Source organism: Sciurus vulgaris (assembly GCF_902686455.1).
Source record: "Sciurus vulgaris genome assembly, chromosome: 11".
Classification (NCBI taxonomy): domain Eukaryota; kingdom Metazoa; phylum Chordata; class Mammalia; order Rodentia; family Sciuridae; genus Sciurus; species Sciurus vulgaris.
In genome coordinates this window covers 66,834,363-66,861,260 of record NC_136472.1, presented here as the reverse complement: position 1 = coordinate 66,861,260, position 26,898 = coordinate 66,834,363, and the positions used below count along the sequence as shown (strand labels likewise).

The following is a 26,898-nucleotide window of genomic DNA, read 5'->3' as shown; positions in this document are numbered from 1 at the left end:
GTGGCTTCTTGGAGGTGCGGCTTGCAGCTTGTGGCATGTGGCCTACTTCTACAACCTACGACCTAGAGGTGTGGTTTTAGTTCTCCATTCTGCGATCTGCGATCTGGAGGTGCGTGCTTAGTCCCGCATTCTGCCATCTATCACAGGTGCTGCTTATCAGAGGTGCTTCCTATAGGTGCATGTGTTATATACTTAAGGCAGCCAATCAGCTTAGGATTAAGTAGCATGGTTGGAGCATGCGCCCCGGTACCAATCAAGAAAGAATGAGGAACATCTGTTGACCACTAGCACAAAGGAGACATTAACTAATCAGGCAAAAGTAGATGACTCCATGTTAACACTAATTATGCGCCACCTCTTGGCTCAACGCCAGCCGCCATCCTAGGGCTACCCAAACACGTCTCTGCATGTTTTTGTTTTTTTTTTTTAATAAAGTTCGAGTTATGGTTTTTTTTTTTCCTTTCATGTAGAGTGCCTTTGGTGTCATGTCTAAGAGAACTTTAAGTTAGCCAAAGTCACAAGGATTTTTCTCTTATGTGATCTTCTAAAACATTTTGAACTTTAAGGTGTTACCTTTAAATTTTATGTTCTTTATTTTTAAAAATTTTATTGGTACATATAATTATACAGAATGGTGAATTGCATTATGGCATATTTATAAGTGCATAAACAAAATTTGGTCAATTTTATTCCACAGGACCTCCTCTCACCCACCCTTCTTCACTCTTCCTCCTCTCCTTCCTCTATCTTTATGGTCTCCCTTCTACTTTCATGAGTTCCTCCCATTTTTTCCTTTTTTCTCTCTGGCTTTCCCATATAAGGGAAAACAAAAGGCATTTACCTTCTTGACTCTGGCTTATTTTGCAAAATATAATGCTTTCCATTTCTATACATTTTCCCACAAATGAAATGATTTCACTCTTCTTTATGAATGAATAAAACTCCATCATGCATATATAAAACATTTTCTTTATCCATTCATCTGCTGACAGATAACTTAGGCTGGTTCCATGAGATCCAACTAAGACTACTCTTCAGTATCTATCCAACAGAGATAAAGACAGCATACCTTACAGTTACATGCATTCCTTTGTTTATAGCAGCACAATTCACAATAGCCTGGATATGGAACCAGCCTATGAAAATGCATAAAATGTTAAGTGTAGGGTGGATGAATTTTCACAACATATCAGCTTCAAACAAATCAAGAAATCAGAAGCCATCTCATACCAGACCCAGTTCTGACTACTCCCCCAAAGTAGTCACAAACCTGACTTTTAACATCACACTATGTATTCCTACAAGGAGACAAAGAACCAGCAGCGGCCAGGAAACCATTTCTTCTTTCTTTGGGAGACCCAGGAATAGTAACTACCCTAGTTATTTCCCTTGTAAACACACTAGCAACCAGTCGTTCTAATGAGTTCACTTCCTCTACTTATGAGCAGAAAGTCAATATGAATATTATAATCATGGTATGCATGGATCAGATAGGTTACTTACCATAAACAATTAAACTTCATGGATTTATGAGAACTTAGCTTGATGGAGAATTACCTTTATAAGTAATTGGATAAAGTTGGAGATACACCATAAACAAAGCCACTCACCCTATGCAGTCAATTTCTACATATTCATGAGTGAAAATTGCCTCGTGATAAATAAAAAACCATCAACCTTGAGTTAGTTATCCACATGTGAAAGAATAAAGTTAGACCTTTATCTTATATCATAAAATGAAATTAAAAATGGATCAGAAACCTAAATGTAAACTTTGAAACTATAAAACTTCAGGAAGAAAACTTTGGGTGAAATTTCATGGCACGGGTCCTGGCAATAATATTTTTGAATATATCACTGAAAGCACAAGTCACCAGAAAGCAAAAACCCACAAGTGGAATTACAGAAAACTGAAAAAGTTTTGCTTTTAACAATCAATAAAATGAAAGGTGACATATGAGATAGAAGAATATTTTTGTAAAATATATATCTGATAAAAGATTAGTATGCAAATTTGTAAAACTCCTACACCTCTATAGCAAAAAAAAAAAAAAAAACACCCATTTAAAAATGGGTTAAAGACTTAAAGAAATATTTCTCCATAAAAACTATACAGTGTCAACAGATTTAGAAAAAGGTGCTTAATATCACTAATCATCAGGGAAATGTACAGTGAGATATCACCTCAAACCTATCAGGAAAGCTATTATTAAAAAAGAAGATATGTTGGTGAGAATGTGGGAATACAAAATAGTACAGCCTCTGGAAAACAGTACAGAGGCTGGACTTCAAAGAATTAACAACAGAACTACCACAGGGTCCAGTAATTGCACTTCTGAGTGTCTATCCTAAAGTTTAAAATTAGGTCTCCAGGAAATATTCACACTCCTGTGTTCATCACAACACCATTCACAACAGCCAAGATAGGGAAACAACTTAAATGTCCATTAACAGAAGTATGAACTAGGAAAATAGGGGTTACACATACAATAGAATACCATCCAGTCTTTAAAGGGAGGGACATTAGCTGGGTGTGGTAGCACAGGCCTATAATCCCAGCTACTTGGGAGGCTGAGGCAGGATCACAAGTTCAAGGCTAGATGGGCAACTTAGTGAGACCCTGTATCAAAATAAAATAAAATAAAAGGGCTGGGGATGTAACTAAGTGATAAAGTGCTCCTGAGTTCAATCCTCAGTACAAAAAAAAAAAAAAAAAAAAGGAGGGAAATTATGCAATATGTGACAGGAAGGATGAACCTTGAGGACATTATGCCAAATGAAATAAGCTAGTCACAGATACTGTGATTCTACTTAAGTGCAGTATCTAGAGTAGTAAAATTAATAGAATCAAAGGGTGAAATGAGGTTTACCAAGGGCTGGGGTGGACATGGGGAATTACTCTTCCAGGTCTAGATTCACTTTAGGAAGAGTTGATTGTACAACACTGCGCCTATAGTTGACAGTGTCTTGTACACTAAAAACTTGGTATGATGATCGATCCCTTGTGAAATATTCTTACCACAATAGCATGATTTTTTAGAAAGAAAAATAAATGAAAAATATATATCAAATTTTTGATTTTAGGCCACAGGAAAAGAGGAATTTTCATTTTTTTCTCTACTTCTGTGTTGTTTGAAGATTTTCATAATAATAATATTTTATTATTAAAAAGGAAACATTATGATTTTCCTTATTTGTTAAATCACTGAAGAAAATTTTGTATTATTTATGTGAATCTGATTTGACAATTCAACCCTTTTGTTATTATTCCTGTTTTTGAACTTTAAATAAATGTGATACTATCTATAAAAACATTTGTGTAATACATAACATCAAAACCTATTCTATCTGGTCCATTTCATTCAATGTGTTTGCTGTTGTTAGTTTGCTCATTCTCCTTGATGTTAGTATTTATATATTCTACTTAATGTATATTTGAGAAGTATTATTGACTCATTTATAATGCTTCTGTGATAATTGATACACATAATTTCAGGAAAATGCAAAATATTTCCAATGGATATGTTCCTAGGAGTAGAATTTGGGGTTCCTAGGATGTGCATATGATTAGCTTTTGAAAATATTGTTGATTTTCAAAAATGATTCTATCAGCTTACTTTCTCCTCATCAATGTGTTACTTCACATTATCTCTTACTGTTCAATATTTTTCATTTTAACCATTCTGGCCAGTGGATAGTGGAGCTGCTCAGTGGTTTTAAATGTACTTCTCTTATGGCTAAGGAAGTAGAGCTTCTCTTCATAGTCACTAGAAATTTTGATCTTCTCCTTGGAGAAATATCCATGCAAATTCTTCCTCATTTTTCTATGTGGTTGTGGTCCCTTTATTTGCTGATTTTTAGGAGTACTCTGCATAGTCCATGTGCAAGTCATTTGCTTTACCGATTTTCTTTGTAAGTGCTGCCTGATGAGAATTTTTAGTTTTATGCACTGGATAATTGATGTTTCCAATATTGTTAGCATGTATGCGACCTGTATATGCACATACATTTGTGTTCTGTATTAGAATCTATCCTTATTACAAGGTGATGGGTATGCTCTCTCTCTTTTTTTTTTTTTTTTCCAGAAGCTATATTATTTTTACTTTCAACTATATGCCCACAGTCCTACAACTGGAAACATGTTTTGTATGGCATAAGACAAACATTTAGTTTTGTTTTTCTCATATGGATCACCATTTGACTCAGTAGCTTTTATTGAAAATAACATCTTTTCTCATTGTGCTACAATATTATCATTCCTTAATTCAGGGGAAATCATATTTGTGGATCAGTTTCTGAACTGTATTTAGTTTGACTTGACTGATGTTCTGTATTTACACTGAAACTATAGTGTCCCAATGATTAGAACTTTATAATATATCTCTACTATCACTCAAGAAGAGAATTTGTCTACACATCAAGATAGGCTACATTATGCTGAGATCACACCACCACCTTCCAAATTACAGTGTGTTAAATTATGCTCAGTAATCTCATTTATATGTGCAACTTTAAAAAGTTGAACTCATAGAAACAAAAAGTAGAAGAGTGTTAGCCAGAGCTGAGAGGAGAAGCAATGGGAAGACATTGGTCAAAAGGCTATAACTTCAAGTTATAAGGTGAACAAGTTCTGGAGATCAATAAATAACATGGGCATTGATGGCTTTGTTAGTTTAATTATGGTAATCAGTACACAACACCTATATATATCTATCAAATCATCACATTTTCCACATTGAATATATATGATTTTATTTGATAATTAAATATCTTAAAACATAAAATAAATAATGATTGATTAAATAAGAGACAAAACAACTAATTTCAATGTTCTATCTTTAGGTATCTTTGTCTTATCACTTCCTCAACAAGACATCTGTGTGGTACCCTGATGAATTTTATCTTCACTGTGTGCCTGGCAGATAAGTCACAAAAAAGGGCACACATTCAAGACCTTCTTCCTAAATTCTTCTTCCTCCAAAACCTGAGTCCTTTATGAATGAAACTGCTAGTAATCACATGCCCTCCATCTCTGCAGAGGAAGAATTTATCTACACTATTGTAGAACTGGCCTATAAATTCTTCTTTCCAAAAGTACTTAGACAAAAGTTTTTGCCTGTGTATCTTCCTATTGATCAAAAACTGACAATGTAGAGCATGATAAAAGTTCATGTATGTGTGTATGTGTGTAGAAATATGCATATATAGTGATAGCGTTATATATATATATATATATATATATATATAGTATATACGAATGGTCTTTAAGTAAATAAACTATTTAAGAACACACATTTCATGAAATGCTGAGATGCCAATTTTTTTCTTTTCCCCTTAATTTCATACTTCTTTTCTAATTTTATTACACATCTGCTTCTTTTTATGCAGGGGGAAATTACAGTAACTACTAGGCAGGATTATGTAAGCACAATATGGGTGAAGTGTATATGTGTATATAGTAGCCATATCAACCTATCTCTCTCTCTGAAATGTATGTATATATGTATCTGTATGTGTATGCGTACATATATACACATATATTGCATTATATATGTATAGTAGATTGATACTAACATATTAGGGTAAGCTATTATTACTTTAAGACTTCTGGCAGACACTTAATCATTTTATAACTTCTGAAAATAGTACTTTTCTTCTGTATTGTCTTAAATTCTGAGACTCCCTGGAATTAAAAAAAAAAATGATTAAAATTTGGAGAAAGTTACTTGGGGTAAATTACTACTTCCTACCAAACATAAAATTTAAATAAATCACTTAGCTTTCTAAAACACCAATATATTGATTGGAAAAGTACAGAAAATAGTATGTGCTTTATTGAAGTGTTGTGAGGATCCAACAGTATTAAGGAAAGTAATTGTAAGAATAGAGTTATATACAATTTCCTATATTCTCACTATAACTCTTTAAAAAAATGCTTCAACTAACAGTTAAATAGTGTTGTCGGTTGCAACATTCCCCTCCACCATCCTCCTTTCTACTGGATTAAATATAAAATAACTCTACTTTGAACAATAGAGGAAACAAATTTTGAAGCAAGCCCTCTAACCTCCAATTGGTTAGTGATCTGTCTTGAGAAAAATTCGCATCACTCTTTCCCGAATCTGCTTTGTTCTGACCCCGTAGATGACAGGATTGAGAGCTGGTGGAACAACCACATAGAGGTTTGCCAAGAAAATGTGGATATATTGGGGAATATTATGGCCAAAACGATGTGTCAAGAAAGAGAAAAATGCTGGTGTAAAAAAGGATAAGAGAACACCAATGTGAGAGCCACAGGTATTGAGAGCTTTCAGCCGGGCCTCCTGGGAGGGCAGGCGGAAGACAGCCCAGAGGATCCTGATGTAGGAGAGAATAATGAGAAACACATCCAATAATAAGAGACAGATGTTGGTAAGACCAAACAGAATGTTGACTTTGATGCTGGCACAAGCCAGACGGGCAATGCCCATGTGCTCGCAGTAGGTATGAGGGATGATATGGTGCCCACAGAAGGGCAGCCTCAGGAGGAGAAATAACAGTGGGACAACCATGTACAGGCTCCGCAGGATAGCAATGCCTGCAATGACACTGATGATTTTGGTGGTGAGGATCATGGTGTATCGAAGGGGTTTGCAGATGGCAATGTACCTGTCAAAAGCCATGGCCACCAACACGATGCTCTCCATGACAGTGAAAAAGTGGATGAAGAACATCTGAGAAAGGCAGCCTCCAAAAGATATTTCCCCAAGATTCAACCAGAAGATGCCCAGCATTTTGGGGATGGTGGCTGTGGACAAGCCCAGATCAATGGAATCCAGCATGGCCAAGAAATAGTACATGGGCTCATGAAGACTATGTTCAGTCCAGATCACAAATAAGACGGCAGTATTCCCCAGGAGTGCAACAAGATACACAAAGAAAAAGGGGAGTCCAATCCAGATGTGCACATCTTCTAGTCCTGGGATTCCCACCAGTAGGAATGAAGAAGGATGGAATTTGGCGTCATTAGGCATATACATTTTTCTGACATAAATAGATTTGTGCATGCCAGAGATAAGTATTGATTTCCTGTTAGTGATTCTTGCTCCACTTCTTGCTTTGTCTAGATACCTAGTCAAATGCAAAATGACATTTTAATTTCACTTTGTTCATATTTATAAATAAAAAAATTCTCAGTTTCTGCTTATGTCTCATGAAAACTTTATGGACAAGTAATGGAATCTGCCTTACTCTACTGTTGTCTTATCTGATGATAAAGACTGATTAAAGAGGATAGGGCAGAAGAATACCTGATGAACATTTGAACTCTGGAGTGTAGCTAGAAATAAATAGGAAAAATTGATTTACAGGGTCTGTGCACCTCATAATGTTATATATTTTTGTTTAATATGCATGCTAATTTCCTTGGCATTTCTTATCTTGGTCATTCCCCTTTGGGAGAATCTAAGAACCCTAAAACGTAGTCTATATAAAACTTGGTGTGTGCAGTTATACATTTTTATGAATAATGAGAATGGTAAGAGATATAGTTCTCAAAGTGGAAGAAACAACTTATCTTTGTTCATAAGCATGAAAAAAACTGCCACATAGACGTTCTCAATTAAAATTCTTGCAACTATAAAAATTTATTAAAAAGAGGCAGGACTTCAGGTAATGTCAATGTTATATATCAGAAAATAAATAATTCATTTCCCATCATAATTATTTTTTTTTTAATATTACTCATCAGATTTGGAAAACAGACAAAGACAAGAATAGGGAAATCCTTGGCAAGGAGTATTTTGCAATTATGATGAAATACGACTTAGGAGGTTATTTTAACACAGCTGAGTCTATCATTTGGTTGGTGTATGAAATATATCTGGGAAAGAAACTGACCAGATAAAGACCAGCTGTTGGAAGGGAGATAAAATATTTGAGCTATATCATTTCCAAATATATGTCAGCCTTCTATCCATAAGGAAGAAGTAGTTCTGTAGAAACCTGTAGTTTGATTCATACTTCAATTCTATCACAGTCCTTATGTCATTATAGATGTCTCTATTGTAGTAAATTGTGCACTTATACTAAATTAAAAATTTGAAACAAGAAAGGAATAAGTTCTTTACTGTGAACTTCTTTGGGGAAAGCTAGTTGTCCTATAATGTGGAAGTGACTGAAGTGATTGAAGGTGATGTGTACAACTGCACAGAAAGCTTCGATTCAAATTTAAGAATACACAAATGATGGAGGAAGTCATGACCCCTATCAAAAGTAAATGTATATGAATTTCAGTACATCCTACTTTCAATCTATTAAAGCACAAATCCTTACTAATAGTACCCATTTGAAGCTTATGAAGAGTAACAGAAATGATACATGATCTGATAATTTTGGAAAGTCTCTCAGGAATAGTGTGTGTGTGTGTGTGTGTGTGTGTGTGTGTATGCGTGTATGAGAAAGAGAGAGAGAGAAACTTGGGTTACTCGTGCTAGGGAGGAGGAAGTTAAGTCCTCAATTTTATAATGTGAAACTATCAGAGATAAAGTTGTAATCCTTCTGTTTTTCATTAGTTGAGAATACACAAGTTAGTTGGAGAAGCATCTTTCATAATTTATTCCATTAAATATGTAAGAGACTCTCTGTATCAGCATTGATCAGGCAATTAGAATAAAATGGTCACATACCCTCAAGGAGCACCACTGTGAAGTAAATTTTTAAAATGTGCTAAAATTTTTATGGTAGAAATATGCACAGAAGTTTAAGTTTAGATGTCAGACAAAGTGGGGGGAAAAAGAAGCACAGTGTCCCATCAGGACACCAAAAGGAATCCGTCAGCCACTCAATGACCTTATCCAGAGATTTCACAGACTGATGACCAGACTCAACTCTGGCGTTCTGGTCACTTCCAGTGTCTCCATATGGCAGACACTGAAAAAATAAAAAGGAACTAAATCCCATGAAAACCACCTTATCCTACTTATCTCTGTGGATTTTTCAGGAGAGTTTGAAAATTGGTGCTTCCTCTTCTCTGCAACATCCTTTCCAAATATATAAACATTTAGCAAAACAACTGATCATTTAATCATCCTATAAATGTATACTGACTTCTTTTTCCATATTTATTGGGGCATTATAGTTGTACATATGGTTGAATTTATCATTACATATTCATACGTGCACACAATATGACAATATAATTTGGTCAATATCATTCCCCCATATTTTCCTTTTCCATCTCCTCTCACTCCCCCTGGTCCCTTTCCTCTACTCTACAGATCTTCCTTTGATTTTCCTGAGATTCCCTACCACCTTTCTTCTCCATTTTTTTTCTCTATATTCCACATGAGAGAAAATATGTGACACTTGACCTTCTGAGTTTGACTTATTTGTATAACACATTGTTCTCAGGTTCCTTCCATTTTCTTGAAAATGACATAATTTCATTGTTATGGCAGAATAAAAACTCCATTGTACATAGATATCACATTTTCTTTATCCACTCATTTGATGATGCACACATGAGCTGGCTCCATAGTTTGGCTATTGTGGATCATGATGCTAAAAACATGGGTATGTATGTATCACTGTAGTATGGATGACTTTAATTCTTTAGAATAAATATCCAGGAGTGGAATAACTGATTTATTATCTCAATATATATTCATATATTCTCCAATATGTCCTGGGTTCAGAAATAAGATGGCCCAAGCCCCTCATTTGACCCACTCATTCCACAGTGCCATGTGGGATTCTATCTGGTTGTCTATCAACCGTTTTGTGAATGTATCACCTTCTTAGGCAACTATAGACCCCTGGCTTCCAGACATCCACATAGTCACATGTCCTAGAACTGACAGCATGAAGAGAAGAACTAAAGTCACCTTTTTTCCCACCTTTGCTCACCTTGCACACTCATGGTCTTCCTGCTATCATGCAACCTTGCCCCTGTCTCAGATGCTTCATCATCTAGCGCGGGTCTTATTTCACAAAAGTTTATTCCTCAGGGCTAAATATTTGTTTTTGTCACTTAAAAATCTGTTTTGGATCATCTTGTTATACCTACTAGAGTTCTTGGAACAGTCTTTGTCTCTTTATTTTGTTGGTGCATTGTAATTTCAAATAAGAGTGGAACTCATTTTGCCATATTGACACATGCAGATAATTTGACCATTCTCATCTCCCAGTACTTTTCCTTTCCCTCCCCTTTTCGCGTCCCAGATCTGCTTGCTCTGCTTTACTGGTCTCCCTTCTATTGTTCTTATTTTACTTAATGCATTTTTTTAATAATAGATATTATGTATGTGGTTCATTGCAGTATATTCATATAGCTTATGTGTCTGTCCAAAGATGAATAAAGAAAATGTGACATATACACACCTTGGAGTTTTAGTCAACCATGAAGAAGAATGAAATTATGACTTTAGCTGGGAAGTGGATGGAACTGGATGTTATTCTGAATTAAATAGGCCAGAATTGGAAAGTCAAGGGTCAAATGTTTTTGCTCATATGCAGAAACTAGGAAGAGAGAAAGAGGAAAATGGGGGAGAGGAATCTCATGGAAGTAGAAGAGAAACTAATAGAGTAGAGGAAGGTGATCAAGAGGGAGGAAGGAAAGAAGGGCATGGGAAGTACTGGGGGAAGAAATCTAGTCCTTACTCTTGCTATTCACTGTGTGCATATGTTTACAGGGTCAGAAACAATAGCTAAATTGACACAAGACAGATTGACACAAATCCTTCCTCCTCAGGTTTCTCCCTTTGGTTTTACATGTAGCCTTTACATGGCCATACATGTAAGTATGGGTATGTGCATAAGTGTAAGTGTGAGTGTGTATTCTCATTCATCTTGTTTTTGTACCTTCACCTTTCCTCTTCTCTCCCTAGTGGTTTAGCCAAAACTTTCTCCATCCATTTTGCTTTTTTCACAGTCTAACCATGATATAACTTACCTCGATCTCCAAATCTCTAAGAAACAACCCTCAGCATGTTCTTGATCAACACCACATAAGATGCTCAATAGAAGGTACTTATGTTTTTCCTGTAGCTCTGCTTCCCCTGGGATGAGAAGCATAGTATCTTGGGAACCCTGATAGAGTTTGGTTAATAGACTCTGGAGAACTCTGCTCAATCTCTTTCTCCTTGTACTGACACAACAAGGCAAGGGTTTATTACTATTCTTTTGCTTTCAATTCCTCTATCAACACTGATAGAATTTGCTAGATTTCTCATTTCCAATCAAACCACTAAGCTCCTGGGAATTGTTGGGATATTTGCCCTCATTTTCTTATCCCATCTTCAGTTCTCCTCTCTCTCTCCTGCCCCCAATCCCCATCAATATATTCCTCCCTTGGTCTTAGTCCTAACAGAATATTTCATTTTCCATTAAAAAATTTCTTTGATATGGATTCAGTCTCTGGTCATCATTTCTTTCCATTCATTTCCCCCTTTATTTTTTAAATTATTTAATCTAAGTCCCTTAAGATGGCCTGTGCATTTTTTGATGTTCTTCACACACATAGATATCACCTAGGAATCATTCTGTCCTCTCCACTGTAGGCATGTGAAGCTTCCTGCTGTTCCTCAGATGTTTCGTTCAGGGATTCTGTATGACCCTGGAGCAGTCTTCTTTAAGGTGCTCAGGGGCCTTGCTTCATGCTGTCTCAACTCAAGGTCTCCTCACAGTCTTCCCTGAGCACTCACCAAAACTCACCTTCCTCCCAACTGTGTCTGTTACCTTGCCTGCTTTATCTTATCCAAAACATTTTTCACTATCTGGAATTATGAATTCTTAAAATTTTTCCTTATTATAACTAAAACATGAGCTTTATAAAAAAAAAGATACAATGCCTATGCTTTCCATTAGTTTATCCTTAGTTGCTAGGAGTGTCTGGAATAAAGGAGTCACTAGATTAATTGTTCATAAGATTATAAATTAGTCAAGATAAATTCAAAAAGAGGTGTCTACATTCACTTGAGTATATTTTTTAGTCTTTGAATTTCCTAAGTGACATCTGCTGGGCCACCTTCTCTCACAACTCAATATACACTGTCCATTCAAAGAGAATTTTTTACTCTCTTGTGATTTCTCTTGCATAGGTTAATCACTTACCCCTTCCTGACAGGGTGATCAGATTTCTATGATAATAAAGCCTGGTATTTCTCCATCTATCACACTGAAGGCAGACATTTACACATTGGATATTGAGAAAGTATTTGTTCCATAAAAACTAGTATGATGCAGCTACAAGTGTACTGGGAGTAAAGAGTGTACCTTTAAATGTCTACAGGGGGCAAGAAGAAATGTTGAAGTTGTAAGTAGCCATGGTCTGTAAATGAAAATGGCAAAATTAAACACAACAAAAGTAGAAAGTATTGAACAACAAAGAATAAAAAATAGTTAAGTACAACAAAAGGAGATCAATGAAGAAAGAAAGTTGTTTTTCTGAAAGACTACCAATATTAAAGAGCTTTAGCAATAGAAATTCTAAAAATATGAGACAGAAAAAAAGCCACATCAAACATTATAAATGAAAATAAGAGGTTACTATGAACAATTTTGATTAAAGGCATTTATTTTGTTTTCCTTTACTCAGATTAATTCAAGTATGTCAAATAGAAATTATATGTATTTATAGTGTACCAGAGATACTTTGATGTATGTATACAATGCAAAATTATTCAATCAAGCTAACCTATCCATCACCTGTAAGATCTACTCTCAATGGTTTTCATGTATGCCACATCAACTTTAGTAACCATGCTGTAAATCAGATCTCCAGATCTTATTTATACTAATTGAAACTTCATGACCTTTGAACATTATTTCCCCATCATCACCCACTAGCTTCTGGCAACTGTCATTCTACTATCTGCTTCTATTAATGAGATATTTTGTATGCATACAAGATCATGTAGTAGTTGCCTTTGTGTGATTGACTTATTTTACTTGGATTGATTTTCTCCAGGTTCATTTATGTTGTCATGAATGACAGAATTTCCTTCTTTTGTAAAGCAGAATAATATTCTATTGCATATAGATAGTACATCTGTATCCATTCGTCCATCCATGGACAGTTAATTTAGGTTGATTCCATGTCTTGGATAATGTGAATAATGCTTAAGTGAACATGAGGGAACAGATATCTCTTTGACTGACTGAGTTGATTTTTCTTTGTATATGTATCTGAAAATAAGATTTCTGAATTATATGTGTTACTTCCATATTAATTTTTTGAGGATCCCCATGCTTTTTGCAATAGCTGTATAAATTTATATTCCCACTAACAGCTATAGAAGAGTTTCCTTTTCTCCATATCCTACCCAACACTCATCTTTAGTCTTTTTGATCATGGCCACTTTACCAAGTGTGAGGTGCTATCTCATTTTTGTTTTAATCTCCATTGCCCTGATGATTAATGACATAGAATTTTTTTCATTCACTCATTATTATATGTACGTTTCCTTTGAGAAATGTCTATTCAGATCCTTGTCTATTTTTAAATAAGTTGTCTGACTTCTTGGTAAAGAGTTGTTTGAATTATTTATGTATTTTGTATCTTAACGCCCGATAAGATGTTTGGTTTGCAAATCTTTTTCCCATGGCAAAGGTTGTATCTTCATTTTATTATTTCCTTTGCTGCACAGGTTTTCTTTCTTTTGATGTGATCCCTTTTGGCTGTTTTTGCTTTCGTTGTCCATGCTTTTGAGACCATATCCAACACCATTAGTTAAAGAGATTGTCCACTCTGTGTTCTTGGAAACTTTCCTGAAGATAAACTGCCTGTGAAGGCATGCATTTAGTTCTCCGTTCTATGTTTTCGTGGTCTATATGTCTCTTTTTATATTGTTACCATGCTGTTTTGTTTACTCCAATTTTGTAGCATATTTTGAAATCAGGTATTAATATGTCCAAAGCTTTGGTATTTTTGTTTTGTTTTCTTTTTATCTTATTTTGTTTTGTTTCTGTTCAATATTATTTTGGCTATTCAGGATCTTTCTTAAATCCAAACAAATTTTTGAATATTTTTCTATTTTTGTGACAAATGACATTGAAATTTTGAAAGATTTTGCATTGATTCTGTAGATAACTTGGGGAAATATGAACATTTTAAAAATATTAATAATTCCAATCCATGTACATAGGATCGCATAGCATCTTTTCATTATCTTTCAAATTCTCTCTCTCTCTCTCTCTCTCTCTCTCTCTCTCTCTTTTTCTCTCTCTCATGAGCCTTATTTTTTCTTTTTCTCTTTCAGAAGCTCTGGGTGTTCTCTAATTTCTCTTAACAATGTTTTATAGCTTTTAGTGAATCACTTTATATAAAGAAATTTTAAAATTAAACAGTAAATTTCTCAAGAAACAAATTCATTAAAATGACAAAATAAATAGAAAATTCTGCAAAATGTTTACAGTGTCCTATATATTACAGAATAAATATACAATTAAGAAAATGTTTCCAATAAGTTATCCATAACTATCAACTATGTATGAACCAGTTTTTTAGTACATTGAAAGAAAAATAAAATCACAATATTTTCCAAAGGATAGAAAAAAGGTGATTTTTTATTACACTGTATAAACATGTCATGAAATTTTTGAGACTTTGCTATAAAACCCTAAGAAACATTGTATAAGGAAGGAATATTATAGAAAAATCACTTAGATGAGTCTAAGTAAATCCTAATAAAAATATTAGCAATTTGATTCTTGCAATATTTTAAGGTAATGTTGTACTATGAACAAGTAGGTTTATCCCAAGAATGCATAGGTGCTTTAACATCCATCATTGTTCAGAGTGATCTAGCACTATAGGAAAGTGGGGGAGAATTTCAGAGCTATCACAATGCTTTTGGAAAATAATTTGAAAACAAACTGTTAAAAGTTTGGAAAGTAGGAATAAAATTGAATGTTTTTGTCTGATACAGAATTCCTAAAACAACTATAGTAATCATGACACCCAGAGCTCACTCATTTTTGCTGGGTTGTTCATCAAAAAGAAGAAACAGCAGAAGTTGTTTAAGAACATAGCTTCCTGAAATAGAAATAAGAATCAGAGTTAACAAGAGACTAATTGAAATACAGGGAAAAATTGAGGAATGGTTGACTATAGGGAGTTTCTCAAAGCCTTGAAATATTCCTGAGAAGCTTGAAAACTGCACATGTACATCTCTATTAAAATGTCCCATCTTTCCTATGTGCATATATGAATGCACTTCCAGTGAAATTCCACATGAGGTACAACTTAGAATGTCATACTCTCTAAGTATAATATGTCAAAATACACTCTGCTGTCATGTATGTCTAAAAAGAAGAAATAAAAAATAAAAAAGTAAAATGCCCAGAAAAGAACTAATTGATCACCTGTGACTGATTTTAAAGAAATGATATTAAAATATAGAATGTGGTTCATTCTACAAGAAAATATATGATACATCAAGAAATTTCTCACTCTCTCTCTCACACACACACATACACACAAACACACGCACACACACACACACAGATAAAGATACAAACTTAGTGGATTATACTGTTACATGTCAAAATGTCCATATTCTTTTAATAACAAAAATGAACAGCATTTCTTATGAATATTGATGCAAACTCCTCAAGAAAATGTTAGCTACTAGCAAACACATCAACTGCATACTGTAGGATTATATACCACAATCAAGTAGGAATGAAAGAACGGTTCAACACAGAAAAATCATTTAATGCTATACATCATGTTGATAGAACAAAGGGAAAATTATTATCACATTTGATGCAGAAAAAGCATTTGACAAAATTCAACACCTTATCATGATTTCAAAAAAACTCCACAAAATAAAAATACAAGAAAAATTCCTCTTACAAAGATTATTTATGAAAAACTCAGAGCTTGTATTATAAACAATGGAGAATACTCAAGGGAAAAAGTAAACTTTCTCTTTAAGTTCAGGAAGAACACAAAAATACTTGCTTTCACCACTGCTATTTGACGTTGCAATGAATTTTTTTTTTTTTTGGACCAGGGATTGAAACCAGGGCACTTAACCACTGAGCCATATCCTTAGCCTCTTTTATATTTTATTTTGAGACAGAATTTTGCTCAGTTTCTTAGGATCTCACTAAATTGTTGAGGCTGACTTTGAACTGGCAATCCTCCTGCCTCAGCCTCCTGAGTCACTGGGATCACAGGCATTTGACACTGCTCCCAGCTGTGTAATTTCTGGCCAGACAAATTAGACAAGAGAAAGAAAGAAGAGTCATTCAAGTCATAAAGAAAGGAATAAACTGTCTTAATTTGCAGGTGACATAAACTTAGAATTAGAAAATGATAAAAACTATATTAGAGTTAATTTAAAATTCAATAAAGTTACACAATACATTATTAACATGCAGAAATCTGTTGTATTTTTTATACACCAGTAATGTAAATTTCAAAACTGAAATTAAGAAAACATTTTCATGTACAATAACATTAAAAATTGTAAAACAATTAGAGACAAGTTTAACCACAGAAGTGTAAGATATATGCACTGAAAACTACAAAACATCACTGGAAAGACATTTTGTTTTCATAGACTGGAAGGCAATATTGTTAGGATAGCAATTTTCCCCAGAGTGATTCTATATAAAATGTATACTCACTCCCCAAATGTCAAAGTTGTTTTGTTTTTCTTCTTGCAGAATGATCCTGCAATTTACGTGAAAGAGCATGAAAGAGCAAAGCCCTTGAACAGCTAAAATAATCTGAAAATTTTAAAAATTTTATAGGAATCGCTGTTTCTAAACATCCTCCAAAGCTACAGTACTCAAAAAATGTGATGCTGGCAATTCATAATAGTCAAGCTATGGAACCAAGTAGGTGCCCTTCAACAGGTGAATAGATGAAGAAACTGTGGAATATATACTCAATGGAGTATTACTCAGCCATAAAGAAGAATGAGATGATGACTTTTACTGGTAAATGGATGGAACTGGACACTATGATGCTAAGTGAAATAAGCCCATCTCAAAAAGTCTAAAGTGGAATATTTTCTCTGATATGCAGAAGTTATTCTAAAATAAGAAGAGAGGAAGTTCAGAAGAGAGAAAGAGAAAGGAAAAAAATGAGAATCCAACAAAATAGAAGGACAATCAGGAGAGTAGATGAAGGGATTTATGGGAAGGTAGGAGGAATGCAATAAGGGAAGAACAATAGAATGAATCTGACCCAACTTTCTATGAACATATACAAATATATAACAATGGATCTCACATTCATGTATATCCACAAGGCACCAATTAAAAAACTATATAGGCTCTTTTCACGTGGCAATCCACGATGGCAGACTAGAGAGTGACTGCATCTCCAGTCACTCCAAAACCCAGGATTCAAGAAGGGGAGGCATTGAGAGAATCGGACTAAACAGGAGCCACAGGGTGAGTCTCCCTCACCTGGTGAAGCTCAGCCTGGGCAGCAGGCCTGGATAGGGGCAGCACATCAGAGCAGGGCAGGGCAGCTAGAGTCTTCCCCAGGTAGCCCTGCTCACTCCGGCAGTAGGCTCCTCCCACACAGCCAGCTATTTGGAGCAGGCCCCCCAGTGAGAGCCTTTCTGCACAGACCGAGCTCCAAGTCCCACCAGCGGCGAGCTCCGGCCCACAGGCAGCTTCAGGGACCAAGACAGGGAAGCCAGGGACTTCCACAAGCAGCCCGGCTGCCTATTGCGGGAGGCGCCTTTCAAGGCTAGCTTCTCGGAACAGACCGCCCAGTGAGAGCCTTTCCGCACAGAGCCAGCTCCAAGCCCTGGAACCAGTAGGGGGCTAGGGGCAGCTTTCTTCAGAAGCACTGCATTATCAAGTTACTCCAAGACTTCAGGCTACTGAAGGCAGGAAGGTGATACACTGGAAATCTACAGGGACACTATAAGCCAATAGAGGAAATCTGCAATATCACAGAGTCCCACTGACATCTGATCAATATGAGAAAACAAGGGAAGAAAATATCCCAAACACACCTACATACTATATCAATAAAACCCAATGACAGCACAGCAGAAGAAATGTCAGAAAGGGAGTTCAGAATGTACATAATTAAAACAATCAGCGAAGCAAACTAGGACATGAAAGCGCAAATGCAGGCATTGAAGGAGGAGTTGAAAGAGCAAATGCAGGCATTAAATGATCGCACCAATCAACAGTTAAAAGAGCAAATACGGGAAGCAAGAGATCATTTCAATAAAGAGTTAGAGATACTGAAAAAACAAACAAAGAGAAATCCTTGAAATGAAGGATACAATAAACCAAGTTAAAAACTCCATAGAAAGCATAACCAATAGGATAGAACACCTGGAAGACAGAACTTCAGACATTGAAGACAAAATATTTAATCTTGAAAACAAAGTTGACCAAACAGAGAAGATGATAAGAAATCATGAAAGGAATCTACAAGAATTATGGGATATCATGAAAAGGTCAAATTTAAGAGTTATTGGGATTGAGGAAGGCTCAGAGAAACAAACCAAAGGAATGAACAATCTATTCAATGAAATAATGTCAGAAAACTTCCCAAATCTGAAGAATGAAATGGAAAACCAAGTACAAGAGGCTTATAGGACTCCAAATATACAAAATTACAACAGACCCACACCAAGGCATATTATTATGAAAATACCTAACCATACAAAATGAAGACAGAATTTTAAAGGCTGTGAGAGAAAAGAATCAAATTACATTCAGGAGGAAACCAATAAGAATATCAGCAGATTTTTCAATCCAGACCCTAAAAGCTAGAGGGGCCTGGAACAACATTTACCAAGCTCTGAAAGAAAACGGATGCCAACCAAGAATCTTATACCCAGCAAAACTTACTTTCAGATTTGACAATGAAATAAGATCCTTCCATGATAAACAAAAGCTAAAGGAATTTACAAAAAGAAAGCCAGCATTACAGAACATTCTCAGCAAAATATTCCATGAGGAAGAGATAAAAAACAACAATGCAAATCAGCAATGGGAGTAACTAGCCTAAAGGAATACCCAAATAAAGGAGAAACCAAATCATGTCAAAAAAAAAAAAAATTAGTCAACTGACTGGGAATACAAATCATATCACAATAATAACCCTGAATGTTAATGACCTGAACTCATCAATCAAAAGACATAGACTGGCAGATTGGATTAAAGAAAAATCCTACAATATGTTGCCTGCAAGAGACTCATCTCATAGAAAGAGATACCCATAGACTAAAGGTGAAAGGATGGGAAAAAACATACCATGCACATGGACAGAGAAAAAAGCTGGAGTATCCATCCTCATTTCAGATAATGTGGACTTCAAGCCAAAACTAGTCAGAAGGGATAAAGAAGGACATTACATACTGCTTAAGGGAAGCATAAATCAGCAAGACATAATAATCGTAAATATCTATTTCCCGAACATTGGCTCACCCATGTACTTCAAACAAATCCTTCTCAATTCCCGGAATCAAATAGACCACAACACAATAATACTAGGTGATTTTAACACACCTCTCTCACCACTGGATAGATCGTCTAAACAAAAATTGAATAAAGAAACCATAGACCTCAATAACACAATCAACAATTCAGGCTTAACCAACATATATAGAATATACCATCCAACAAAGAATGAATACACTATCTTCTCAGCAGCACATGGATCCTTCTCTATAATAGACCACATTTTATGCCACAAAGCTACTGTTAACAAATACAAGAAGACAGAGATACTACCTTGTACTCTACCAGATCATAATGGATTGAGTATAGAAATAAATGACAGAATAAAAAATAGAAACTTCTCCAATACCTGGAGATTAAATAATACGTTACTATATGATGAATGGATAACAGAAGACATCAGGAGGGAAATAAAAAAATTCTTAGAAGTAAACGAGAACAAAGACACATCATATCAAAATCTCTGGGACACTATGAAAGCAGTACTTAGAGGAAGATTTATTTCATGGGGCGCATTCAAAAAAAGAAGTAGAAATAAACAAATAAACGACTTAAAACTACACCTCAAAGCCCTAGAAAGAGAAGAGCAGACCAACAACAAAAGTAGTAGAAGACATGAAATAGTTAAAATCAGAGCCGAAATCAAGGAAATTGAAACAAAAGAAACAATTGGAAAAATTAACAAAATAAATAGTTGGTTCTTTGAAAAAATAAACAAAATTGATAAACCCTTAGCCACACTAACAAAGAGAAAGAGGGTGAAAACTCAAATTACTAAAATTCGGAATGAACAAGGAAATATCACAACAGACACAAGTGAAATACAAAACATAATTAGAAGCTATTTTGAAAATCTATACTCCAACAAAACAGAAAACCTCGAAGACATCAACAAGTTTCTAGAGACATATGAGCTACCTAAACTGAACGAGGAAGACATACACAACTTAAATAAATCAATTTCAAGCAATGAAATAGAAGAGGTCATCAAAAGCCTACCAACAAAGAAAAGTCCGGGACCAGATGGGTTCTCAGCTGAGTTCTACAAAACCTTTAAAGAAGAGCTCATTCCAATACTCCTCAAAGTATTCCATGAAATAGAAGAAGAGGGAACCCTTCCAAACCCATTCTCTGAGGCAAATATCACCGTGATACCTAAACCAGAGAGAGGCACATCAAGGAAAGAAAATTTCAGACCAATATCCTTAATGAACATCGATGCAAAAATTCTCAAGAAAATTTTAGCAAATTGCATACAAAAATATATTAAAAAGATAGTGCACCACGATCAAGTGGGTTTTATCCCAGGGATGCAAGGTTGGTTCAACATTCAGGAATCAATAAATGTCATTCACCATATCAACAGACTTAAAAAGTTAAGAATCACATGATTATTTCAATAGATGCAGAAAAAGCATTCGATAAAATACAGTATCTCTTCATGCTCAAAACACTAGAGAAGATTGGTACAGTGGGAACAATCCTTAACATTGTAAAGGCCATCTACACTAAGCCCATGGCCAATATCATTCTAAATGGTGAAAAACTGAAAGCATTCCCCCTAAAACTGGAACAAGGCAGGGATACCCTCTTTCACCACTTCTATTCAACATCGTCCTTGAAATATAGAAATTAGAAAAAACAAAGAAATTAAAGGGATACGAATTGGAAAAGAAGAACTCAAACTATCCCTGTTCGCTGATGACATGATTATATATTTAGAGGATCCTGGAAATTCCACCAGAAAACTTTTAGAACTCATAAGTGAATTCAGTAAAGTGGCAGGTTACAAGATCAATGCTCATAAATCCAATGCATTTTTATACATAAGTGATGAATCTTCAAAAAGAGAAATTAGGAAAACTACCCCATTCACAATAGCATTGAAAAAAATAAAATACTTGGGACTCAATCTCACAAAAGAGGTGAATGACCTCTACAATGAGAACTACAGAACACTAAAGAAAGAAATTAAAGAACACCTTAGAAGATGGAAAGATCTCCCCTGTTCTTGGATAGGCAGAATTAATATTGTCAAATGGCCATACTACCAAAAGTGCTATACAGATTCAATGCAATTCCAGTTAAAATCTCAATGATGTACCTTACAGAAATAGAGCAAGCAATTATGAAATTCATGTGGAAGAATAAGAAACCCAGAATAGCTAAAGCAATCCTCAGTAGAAAGAGCAAAGCAGGGGGTATCGCAATATCAGATCCTCAACTCTATTACAAAGCAATAGTAACAAAAACAGCATGGTATTGGTACCAAAATAGACAAGTAGATCAATGGTACAGAATAGAGGACATGTACACAAACCCAAATAAATACAATTTTCTCATACTAGACCAAGGGGCCAAAAATATGCAATGAAGAAAAGATAGTCTCTTCAACAAATGGTGCTGAGAAAACTGGAAAACCGTATGCAACAGAATGAAATTAAACCCCTATCTCTCACCCTGCACAAAACTCAACTCAAAATGGATCAAGGACCTCGAAATCACACCAGAGACCCTGCATCTTAAGAAGAAAATGTAGGTCCAAATCTTCAACTTGTCGGCTTAGGATCACACTTCCTTCACAGGACTCTGATAGCACAAGAAATAAAAGCAAGAATCAACAACTGGGATAGATTCAAACTAAAAAGCTTTCTCTCAGCAAAGGAAACTATCAGTAATGTGAAGAGAGAGTCTACAGAGTGGGAGAATATCTTTGCCACTCATACTTCAGATAGAGTGCTAATTTCCAGAATCTATAAAGAACTCAAAAAACTCTACACCAAGAATACAAATTCTCCAATCAACAAATGGGCTAAGGAAATGAACAGACACTTCACAGAAGAAGATGTACAAGCAATCAACAGATATATGAAAACATGTTCAATGTCTCTAGTAATAAGAGAAATGCAAATCAAAACTACCCTAAGATTACATCTCACCCCAATTAGAATGTCGATTACCAAGAACACAAGCAACAATAGGTGTTGGTGAGGATGTGGGGATAAAGGTGTACTCATACATTGCTGGTGGGGCTGTAAATTAGTGCAGCCACTCTGGAAAGCAGTATGGAGATTCCTCAGAAAGCTTGGAATGGAACCATCATTTGACACAGCTATCCCACTCCTTGGCCTATACCGAAAGGACATAAAATCAGCATTCTACAGAGATACAGCCACATCAATGTTCATTGCTGCTTAATTCACCATAGCCAGATTGTGGAACCAACCTAGATGCCCTTCAGTTGATGAGTGGATAAAGAAACTATGGCATATATATACGATGGAATTTTACTCTGCCATGAAGACTGATAAAATTATGGCATTTGGAGGCAAATGGATGAAATTGGAGAATATCATGCTAAGTGATATAAGCCAATCTCAAAACACTAAAGTACGAATGATCTCACTGATAAGCGAATGAGGACATATAATGGGGGATGGGAGGGGTTAGCGTTAGGGTTAGGGTTAGGTTTAGGGTTAGGGATAAGGAGGGTGGTAAGAATGGTGGAAGGAAGGACTGTATAGAGGGAAAAGAGGGGTGGGAGGGGTGGGAGGGGTGGGGAGGAAGGGAAAAAATAACAGAATGAATCAAACAACATACCCTAAATTTATGATTACACAAATGGTATGCCTTGACTCTGTGTAAATAGAGAAACAACATGTATCCCATTTGTTTACAATTTAAAAATGAAATAACTAAGACAGTTTATAGTAAAATTCAGTTTAAAATCTAACCTTTTGTTATTAAGAATGTCAACACTGCTCGTTAAGAAAATAAAGATTGCAAAAAAGTACACTTTAAAAAAAAAAGAAAAAAAAAACTATATAAATGCCAGGCACAGTGGCACATGCCTGTAATCCCATGGCTCAGGAGGCTGAGGCAGGAGGATCAGGAGGTCAAAGTCAATGGTGCCATGATCATTCATGGGAAGAAAGAAAAATCTCGTCAACAAATAACACCAATACAACTGGATAGCTCACACTACATGCAGAACTTAAATTAAACTACATCAAGACCTAAACATAACTACAATAATAAAACTCTTAGGACAAATTATAGGAATAAATCTTCATGACCTCAGATTTGGCTTCTTAAATGGGAGTACAAAAATGAAGCCATTAAATAAATAAGTTGGATTTCATAACAGTCAAACACTTTTGCAATTCAGATAATGCTATCAAAAGAGTGAAAACAATCAGAAGGATGAGCTAAATTATTGAAAAGTCATATATCTGATAAGGACCCAAGAGCCAGAATATATAAAGAACTCTTACAATTCAGCAATGTAAAATAAACAACTCAATCAAATAGGAGCAAATGTCTTCACTACACATTTTTTTTTGACAAAGTCCAAAAATCTTTATTGAAAAACTCCTAAAGCAAATTAGATACACAGATAGTCATTCCTCTACTTGATGAAATACCTCTTTGAAAAAAATCATAGATAACTTCATTCTTAACAGTAAAAAACTGAATTGTTTAAATTAAAATTAGAAAAAAGAAAAGATGCCTACTTTACTCATTCCTTTTCAATACTGTACTGAAAGCTCTATCCAGTGGAATAAGGGGGAAAACAGCAGGAAAAGGAAAGGAGAAAGTGGAAAAGGAAAACCAAAAGAAGTGCAGTTTGGAAAGAAAAATAGTCTTAATTTTGACACCTATCATGATTATCTATGCAGAAAATTTAATAAAATCTACAAAATCACTCTGAGAACCTGTAGATGTGTTCAAAAAAATTGCAGGGTACAAGATAAATATGGAAAGATGCAATTGCTTATCCATATAGAGACAACAAACAATTGGATATTGAAATAAAAATTGCCAATGAAAATAATATCAAAAATGAAACATTTGGACATAAATCTGTGAAATACAGTGAAAACTACAAAAAATTGCTGAGAGAAATCAAAGAAGGCTGAAATAACTAGATGTATCACATTCATCTATCAGAAGACTCATGTCAATTTTCCATATTGATCTATAGAATAAACTCATTCCAAGTCAAAATCATAACAAACATCTTTTCTGCAATGATTGAGTGATTCTAGAAATCATATGAAAATTTAAATAATCTAGAGTAGCAAACTAATAGTAAAGGATCTTAAGAAATAAAAACAAACATATTTGAAGAACTTAAACAGACTCTAAGACCTATTACACGCATAGCTATAATTATAAGCACAGTCTTGTGTTGCTGCAAATATGGACTAATAAATGAATAGATCAGAAAATAGAGTACGGAAATAGAGCTAATTATAAATTGCCAACTAATTTTCATTTCTTCAAAAAAGATATAAAAATGTCAACATGCCCTTTAAAAATGTCCAACATCCTTAGTCATTAGGTAAATGCAAATCTGAAACACAGAGAGATACCACTATGAAACCATTAGGATTGCTGCAATTTAAAAGTTGGAAAATGACACATCTTAGGATGTGGTAGTGGAGAGCCTCACACATTGTAAGAATGTAAATTTGCACAGTCTTTATGGAAAACAATTTGGTGTTTCCTCAGAAAGTGAAGCAGAATTATCAGAAGACCCCAAATTCCACCCTTGTGTGTATATCCAAAAGATGTGGAAACAGGAGATCAAATAAAAGCTTGTGCAAACAGTATTTATAGAAACACTATTTGTGATAGCCAAATTTGAAACAACCCAAATATCCATCCACTGATGAATATATAAACAGAATATGATTTATTCACACAATGCAATACTACCTAGTCATTAAAGGGGATGAAATACTGCTACATGCTATAATATGTATGCCATCTGAAACTATTAGGCTAAGTGAAAGAAGTCGCACACAAAGGCTACATATTACATGACTCCATTTATATGAACCATCCACAATAAGCTAATAGAGAAAATTCACAGAAGCAGAATGCAGAGTATTGGTTCTCAGGAGATGAAAGGAAGGAGAAAGGGGTAGTGACCACTCAGTAGATAGGGTTCTTACTCTTAGAGTATTCAAAGCTTCCTAGAACTAAATAGCAGCGATAATTGCAAAAGACAAAAGAGTTCAGTCAATTATAAATTTTTAAATAGTAAATTGTATAGCACAAGCATTTTGTGAAAATAAAAAAGAACGGGTTATGTAAATGTTCCACAGTGCCCAAAGGATTATTCCAAGTAGTTCATAGACTGACAGAAGTTTCAGAAAGGAGAGCAAAAGATAAAATGGGTCCTGTCATAAATATTATGTGCAATAACAAGAACTGACAGTTGTCCAAGTCAGGGTCAGAATGTTCAGATTTCTCTGAAGGCTCTCTTTAGCTGATGTAATGACAAGGGGGAATTACTATTCACTTGAACAGAAGATGCTCAGGCACCTGGAGACTTCATTACTAATCTTCCACCCTGACAACACACACCTCTGAACGTTCACTGGTGATCTTTCTAGAACCATACATATACGCAAGCTGAAGGCACAGTTGTTACATGACTCCCTGAGACAGAGGAGGAAATCTTGGTAAGTGTTTGCAGTGTATGTTTAGACCTGGAATTTGGACTCACAAAAATTGAGTCAAGACCTAGCGTACTGGGTTAGGGAGTGAAATGTCACATATTTGTGATCTAGGGAGAGAGAAGGAGTAAGTTGGGAAGAAGTAGGGGAACAAGATACTTGATGGGCACCTAAAATATTTCAGACATATATGACCTCATTTACCTCACCCAATAATACTGTAGATAGTACTATGCTAATTTCTATATAAAACCAAAACTCAGAAAATGAAGTAACTTACATAAAATCGGAAAGACAAGAACAGAATCAGGACTCTATCCCGTGCCTCAGTGCCACACATTAATACCCTATGTTTTGCTCCTTCTTTCTACACATATTGCCTTTATGGATAGAGTGAATGATATTCAACTTGATTTTGAAAAGCCATAGTAGGCAAAGGATAGAGGAATGAGCTTGAAGTCTTTGTAGTTAGATGGCTACACACACTCTACTAAAGAAAAGGATGCAGTCTGGTGATCAGCTGCTGGTGTCTCTTCAGTCTTCATGCTTCAAAGAGATTAGACTGAACCCAAACTTGATTATGGGGAAATCTAAATTTATGACTGAATCCAGGGCCCCAGGTGAAGCATGAGGTACAAAGCTTAGACACAGCAATGAAAAATGATAGCTTTGTAACTAAATGAGCAAATGTATAGTAAAGAATTTGACTTTGGGGGCTGGGGATATAGCTCAGTTGGTATTCTGCTTGCCTTGCATGCACAAGGCCCTGGGTTCAACAACAACAACAACAACAACAAAGAATTTTGCTTTGCCCTCAAGCGGTCCGACCTTTGCTCTTGGCTTCTGGTTGTAATGTACACCATACTTGGTAGGAGAGTCTTTGTTTTAAGTGGGGACTGGAAATACCAGGTCCTAGGATAGGGGCTAGCCATGCCAGAAAGATCGAGAGTAGGACCTGGAGTGGAGGTTTTTGATCATGTGGCATCAGTCAACTGGATAGGTG

General features: G+C 35.3%; 2 protein-coding genes across 2 annotated transcripts in view; one reads left to right on the top strand and one right to left on the bottom strand.

Moving 5' to 3' along the window:
- LOC306640515 (olfactory receptor 56A3-like) overlaps positions 1–26,898 on the top strand; it is a gene marked incomplete at both ends in the record, with an annotated part of 168,308 nt that overhangs the window by 100,229 nt on the left and 41,181 nt on the right. The window lies entirely within an intron of this gene.
- Positions 6,078–7,019, bottom strand: OR52E8 (olfactory receptor family 52 subfamily E member 8; the record flags this gene model as incomplete). The annotated part of the gene is made up of 1 exon (XM_079104786.1): positions 6,078–7,019. The coding sequence occupies one exon, from the start codon at positions 7,017–7,019 to the stop codon at positions 6,078–6,080; it is 942 nt and encodes a 313-aa protein (XP_078960912.1).